At 61.0% G+C, this 6,516-nt stretch overlaps 1 protein-coding gene across 1 annotated transcript; it reads left to right on the forward strand.

The window, feature by feature from the left end:
* Nucleotides 1–464: 464 nt before the first annotated feature.
* Nucleotides 465–1,748, forward strand: LOC146719792 (uncharacterized). The gene is made up of 3 exons (XM_085489520.1): nt 465–521; nt 684–988; nt 1,040–1,748. The coding sequence occupies exons 1-3, from the start codon at nt 465–467 to the stop codon at nt 1,746–1,748; spliced, it is 1,071 nt and encodes a 356-aa protein (XP_085345646.1).
* The last annotated feature ends 4,768 nt before the right edge of the window (nt 1,749–6,516 follow it).

Here is a 6,516-nt window from a genome sequence, read left to right on the forward strand (position 1 = left end):
CTGAAAGGTGACTCCGCGGCCTCCTTGCCCGCGCCAGGTTCATGTTTTGTCTTAGTTTTTCTCGTCTTTCGTCCATAGGTGGTGTGAACATCATGCACCACCTTTAATCTTTCGGCCACTGTGCCTTCGCTGTTGGCCCCTAGAGGGCTGGGCCTTATTTGGTTTCTTTGTGGACGTGACATGTTTGTATATATGTTTGTCCATATAGTGGTGACGTCCCGTGACGTCAACTTCATGTGGGGTGGGTGGCTGCGGTCACCTCGCCAACCAGGTCAACAGGGGGAGGATGGGGGCTCCAATCCCATTGCACGTTGACCTCGGGTATGGCCGGGGGGTGAGCTGATAGTCCCGGCTCCCCCCTATTTACCCTCTCGGGGTGAGGGTATTGGACGGGTCCAACTCCTCAAGTTGCCCAGGGATGCGGTCCTTAACAGGACCAGGTCATGGGTGTCCACCGTGAAGTAATGCGTTTGCGGTTCCGCGGTGGACAATACCCGTCAAAGACCAGGGGCTATAGTCAGGTTTTAGGCTGGTACCCCGTCCGATAGTCCTCCGGGATACTACGGACGGAATCCGCCACGAAGCCTCCTGGCCCTCCTTCAAGGGTCAGGACGCAAAGTTTGGTTTAGGCAAATTTCCTGACTCTAAAAAAAAAAAAAAAAAAAAAAAAACTTGTACGCAAGAAATTGCGTGCATGGGCCCCCCCGGTGACGGAGTCATTAGACCCCCAGTTCTTGGGCGGGGTCGTCGACACCCTGTTCCCTGGCACTCAGGGGCAGGAGCGGCCTCGCCCAGAAGACCAGGACGTATCCTGGTCCGAGGACGATCTGGGGTCACGGAGGATGAACTCAACAAGGCCATGCGCCGTCTGGAAGCCAAAAACACTGGCTCCGGGTCCAGACGGCGTTCATGGCCGGGTCTGGGTCGTGGCGCGCAAACGCTCTCGGTCACCGGCTCAGGAGGCTCTTCAATGCATGCCTGAGCCGGGGTGAGTTCCCCCCGCAGTAAAGGGAGTCGCTAAGCTAGTGCTCTCCACAAGGAGGGACGGTCCGCGGACCTCGCTTCGGCGTATCGGCCGATCGTCTGCTCGACGAGGTGGGCACAATTGTTCGAAGACTAATCGTCAATCGCCTCGTCGAGCACCTGTCCCACGTGGGCCAGACCTGGCGGAGTGCCAGTACGGTTTCCGTGCGGGACGCTCGACCATCGATGCTATCGAGCATGTGAGGTCCCTCACGGAGAGCTGTGTCGCCCGGAAGGGTGTTGCGCTAGCTATATCGTTTGATATAGCGAACGCATTTAACACCCTCCCATGGGCTAAGATAAGGGAGGCGTTGCGCGAGCACGCGGTGCCTCCCTATCTCCGCCGGGTGCTGGACGCCTACCTAAGGAACAGGTGGGGGAATACACAGACAGTGAGGGAGCGATACGTCGAGGGCCGTGTTTGCGGGAGTTCCAAGGGGTCCGTGTTGGGCCCCATCCTGTGGAACTTGGGGTATAACACGGTTCTGCGGACCGTCTTGCTCCCGGGGGTCACGGTAGTCTGCTACGCAGACGACACACTACTCGTGGCCACGGAGGCGGACTGGCTCGAGGCCCACTCTCGAGCCGAGGTAGGGGCGCGACAATTGGCCGCGCGGATTCGCGACTTAGGTCTCCGGGTAGACCTGCGTAAGACCGAAGCGCTATGGTTCCATGCGCCTAGGCGGCGGGTCCCGGGCCCGGTGACGACGATCCGGTTTGAGTGAGACCCACACACATCAGGACAGGGCCCAGGATGCGATATCTCGGCCTCTTTCTGGATGGCTCTTGGCCTTTAAAAGTCACCTTGACGTAATGACCCCCCTGTAAAGGGAGCATCTCTGGCGTTGGGCCGAGTGCTCCCCAATAAGGGGGGTCCCAAGCACGCGGTGCGCCGTCTATACCTAGGCGTTGATACGGAGCATGGCCCATTACGGGGCCCCGTTGTGTGGGCGCGCGACCTTCGCGCGTCGCCGGCACAACAGGAGAGTCCTCCTGCAGATGGGGCGGCGCGCGGCACAGAGGATCGCGCGCTGTTACCGTACCGTATCCGCCATGGCGGCGCATATCCTCGCGGGGGTCCCACACTGGACCTCTTGGCGGAGATGTACTCCAAATTGTACCGACGTACCAAAAGGAGATCCGCCGGGGGGTACCCAGGGGCCTCCGAGGAACTGGACCGCGAAGTCGAGGTGGCCAGTCCTAAGCCTGGCGGTCTCTATGGCGCAGTGGCAACGCCAACTGGCCGATTACGGCCACTTGGATATCGTCAGGGCCGTCCAACCCGTCTTCGATAGATGGATGGACGGCAGCCGTGGTCTCACGTTACGAGATGTCACAGATACTCTCCGGGCATGGTTGCTTCGGAGAGTATCTGTTCCGGATCGGCGTGAGTCCGCACCAACGTGTCGCGCGTGCAACTCCGCGCCGGACTCCGTCGCTCATACACTGCAAGAGTGCCCCGCCTGGGCGGAGGAGCGACGCGAGCTCCGGGCGGAGTTGCGGATAAGTACCTCACGATACCGGCTATCGTTGATGCAATAGCGGTGAAGGTGAGAGAGGGAGAAGAAGTGGCAAGCCTTCTGCCACTTCTCGTCCCGTGTCATGGGCAGCAAGGCGGCTGCGGAGAGAGAGAGAGAGAGAGATGGCGGGAGACCCCACACATGGGCCCAGACGCCCTCGTAAGAGGCGTCTCGCCCCATGCCGCTCCCGGACCCCCGTCGTCATTCGGCCCATCTTCGATGGGCGGGCGGCGGCGGCCCCGAGGGTGGCAATCGCGGGGGCTGGAGCAGCAACACCGGCCCCCATGGGGGGAATTGCGCAAGGGCTCCCCCCCGGGGGTCTCCCGCCATCCCGAGCCTCGTTGAGGCTCGGATGAGACGGGCGAGAGGGGAGTTAAGGCCTGCCCTATTTCAGGGCACCCTAACTCCCCCCCCCCCGCAATTCGGACACGGGTGTAGAGCGCCGGGGGCCTTGCCTCCCTTGCGCGTGCGTGCCGGGTGTGCGGCGGCGGGTCACCTCGTCCCTTTCGGATAATGGGAGGTTGGCCCGTCGCCGCAGTTGGTAGGTGGCGCAGTCTTGTGGGGGAGGATGTTTCTTCCCTTTCCCGGACATCTGCGAGAGAAAGAAGGAGGTGCGGAGGGGAGATGTCACGCATATCTCCCCTCCACACTAGATGATCGACGGGTGGGGAGCTAGTCCCCCACCCATGAGCAGAAATGCCCCCCCCCGTGCGAAAGGTGGTCTCACACCAGAAGCCACCTCCAACAAACCACGGGGGGGCCGGGGGGTGAGGTGTCCGGACGGGGGTCCGGCCCTCATTCCGACCCCTGTTGTTAGGGCGGTGTGCCGGTGGGGTGGTTCCCCAACACACCGCGGAGGTGGGATGAGGATAACTCCTCCCCACCTCGAGAATCGGGGTGCAGTCATGAACAGACGGCACCCAGGGCCGAGGGTGTTCCCCCAAATGCTTATCGCAACGGGGACACCCTCTGACAGGCCAATGGTAGGCAACCGTGTGGTTTTAATGGGTCGGGGAGTCCCCGGGATACATTTGAGTCCCGGAGGCATGGATCCCAGCCCCACATAACCTGTCCACCTCCCCCGAGGTGGCGGGTATGCGGTTGCGCATTTCCACACGTAAAAAAAAAAAAAAAAAAAAAAATAGTGTACAAGCCAACCGCCAAAGGTTTCCTCAAGGGCACTACGGACTCATCCCTGTAGTGTACGAGTGTCGCAATCCCGAGGTACCCGAGCTGGAGTGTCTGGTGATGGATAAACGGGTATGATGGGCGTGCAGGCCCTAAAAAGGACTTGTCCACTGCACTAGGTGAAGGAAAACACTGACATAACACCCGGGGGTAGGCCCCGTTAGTGAGTAAGGCAACCTCCTAAGGGAAAGGAAAACCCCCGACAGAAAAAACCACTTTTTCTTTTTCAGATGGGATGACAACGAAGAAAAGAGACGACTTCCCAGGGTCGGATACTGGGACCGGCGTGGGGGGGTGCAGGCCTGGCTCCCTCCATGTCGTCATCACACGACAGGTCGTCTGTGGCTTTGCCGGCTGGGGCTACAGATAAGGAAGCGACAGTGCCGAAGGACACTAGGAGGATCCGTAGGACTCATGAGGGCCTTATGGTCCGGGATAATGGAATCGATCCCAAGTATGTCAGGAGACTGCTTGCACGGATCGATTCCAGGTGTCATGTGTTGGAGGAGTACCGTGTGCTCCTCGAATACAGCGAGAGCACACCATTAAGTGTTGGTGTTCGCGGGCGCGCTGGGACTTTGTCCCAAAGTGTCCCGCGTGCGGACCGAGGATTCTCCGTCTCCGGTCATCGAGAGTGAGGAGTGCTCGGACGAGCCTGAAGGCAGCGGCGAGGGACCTTTCCCGTCTCCGGACAGGATGCGTGGGGCGAGCGACGACGAGGAAGCTGGGGGAGACCTCACCTTCGTGTCGCTCCCTTCGCCGTTTTTCGGAGGACGAGGCAGAGAGAGAGATCCGACGTGGAGAGTCCATGACGAAAGGATCCTCACGGGCAGAAAGCAGTACCCTCCTAAGAAGAGTGCTGCTAATCGTGCAGGTAAGTCCGGCGCGCGCGGTAGGGTCGCCCTAAGACTACGGGCGACTATGCTGGACTCACGAAGCCAAAGAACGGTTGAACGAGGCTACGCGTAGGGAGCTCCTTCTTGCGGATCTGCGGAGGGTCCTGGATCCAGTGCTCACTGCGGTCGGGTGAGAGAATGCGCCTTCGGACGAGGCATTCAGGACGGGGCTCAGGGGTAAGAACCGCCCCTGAGCTGGAGAAGCTTGCGGGGGTCTCACTGCCCAAGTGGAGAGGTTGGCCGGGGTCCATGGCATTGAGGATCTCTTTGCCAGGGAGCTTCGGACTTTCTCGATGAAGCTGGGTGGTGTGCTCGAGGAGTTGGCGGTAAGGGCCTCAACAGATGCCGACCCTGGTATGGACGCGCTTCGTAGTGCAACCAGGGTCTGAGGACCAGGATCTCGGCTCTTGAGAGGCAACTTGAGAGCACGAGAGGAACTGGCTTCTCTTCGGGCTGTATTGCCGAAGTGGAGGCCCGATACTTCCCGGGAAGAAGAGGAAGAGGACGCGGCGGGACCGTCCCTCTCCGGACCAGGCTGGCGGATTCCCATTGCTGGCTGCTGACGAACAGCGGGATGATTGTCCGGTCACGGTGGCGGCGGTGTCGTCCTTTATTGATCGTCGTATTTAACGACTTGAGGGGCGACATTGCGTCAATTGTCGTGGCTCTTTGAGGTCGGAGCTTGCGGGGCGGGCTGGGCCCGCTCTCTTTGGAGCGACGCCCATGCGTGCGCCCGTGCAGCGAGGTGTTGGTGGTGCGGCTGCACCGATGCGGTTTCCCGCTCCTGGGGCTCCGCTGCTTCCGCTTCCGCGGAGGTTTTGGCGGATGCCTCCGGGCGTGGGACTGTAGCTGGTGGTGGTGGTCGTCGGCGTCGTCGTCGTCGCTCGGGCCTGCCTCTAGAGGTTGGTGCGGCGGGCACTCCGGCTTGCGGAGGGAGAAGAAGCGTGTGCTCCCTCTCTCTCCCCTCGTCGTCGGTGGTTTCGCTGACGGTCGGCACGGTGGAGGAGGGGGAGCGCGAGAAAACGTATGCCTCGGTTCTTCGCGAGGCAAAGCAGGAGTTGGACCTGCCCAAACTGGGCATACGGACGATGCGGCTGCGTCGAGAGGCGACGGCAGCATTTGCTGTCCGTCCAAGGAAGGGACTCCTCCAATTAGCGGATGGAGCTGGCGTCCAAGCTGCGGGAGGTGGACTTCTCTGCTGGGAGCGGAGTTAAGGTAAGTCGCCCCTCCCGCATGGGGGAGTTTCGGCTGAGGGGGCTTATGGCCTCATCTCGAAGGAGGATATCCTTCAGAGTGGTTTTCGGCGACGGATGTGACGCGGGCGAGGTTAGGATGGGGGACATTCGATTGTTCCCCAACTCCGACGTCGGGACGCTGTGGGTCCGTTGTCCGCCGGGGCCGCGCGTAGGCTCATCAAGGCCGGGAGCATCGCGTCGAGTGGGGGTGGTGTGCAATTGAGGTTACGCCACTCGCCCGCCGCCCCTTGCAATGCTTTAGGTGCCATGCCTTTGACCACACGGCGAATAGGTGTGAATCTGAGGCCGATCACAGCGGTTGCTGTTATCGCTGCGGTCAGAGGGGCATTTGGCAGCAAATGCGTGGCGCCGCCCTCCTGTCTGTCGTGTAAAGAGGCCGGTAAGCCCTCACAGCACAGAGCCGCTCTGGCTCTTGTGCGAGGAGGATAATTCCCCCCCCCAAGGGGTTATGGGGACTGGCGTGCGTTCCTCCCTCCAAGGTCGTCAGCGCCCCGAGGGGCCCTCTCTCGAGGGCGGTCCTCCGGAGGCGATGTGTGTTTCGGAGGCCGAGGTGTCGCTGGGGGCGCCGTTAGGTGACCCCGCGGTTCCCTCGACCTCCTCAATGTCTATTCGTTAGTCACGTTTAATGTGGTT

This window comes from Nylanderia fulva, unplaced genomic scaffold (genome assembly GCF_048542155.1).
Source record: "Nylanderia fulva isolate GAGA-0341 unplaced genomic scaffold, ASM4854215v1 Scaffold860, whole genome shotgun sequence".
Lineage (NCBI taxonomy): Eukaryota > Metazoa > Arthropoda > Insecta > Hymenoptera > Formicidae > Nylanderia > Nylanderia fulva.

Bases quoted from the DNA above. Each gene is read 5' to 3' on its own strand.
- LOC146719792 (XM_085489520.1), top strand. From the start codon at position 465: ATGCGTTTGCGGTTCCGCGGTGGACAATACCCGTCAAAGACCAGGGGC. The intron at 522-683 runs GTTTTAGGCTGG...CTTGTACGCAAG, and splicing joins AGACCAGGGGCTATAGTCAG to AAATTGCGTGCATGGGCCCC. The intron at 989-1,039 runs GTGAGTTCCCCC...GCTCTCCACAAG, and splicing joins CAATGCATGCCTGAGCCGGG to GAGGGACGGTCCGCGGACCT.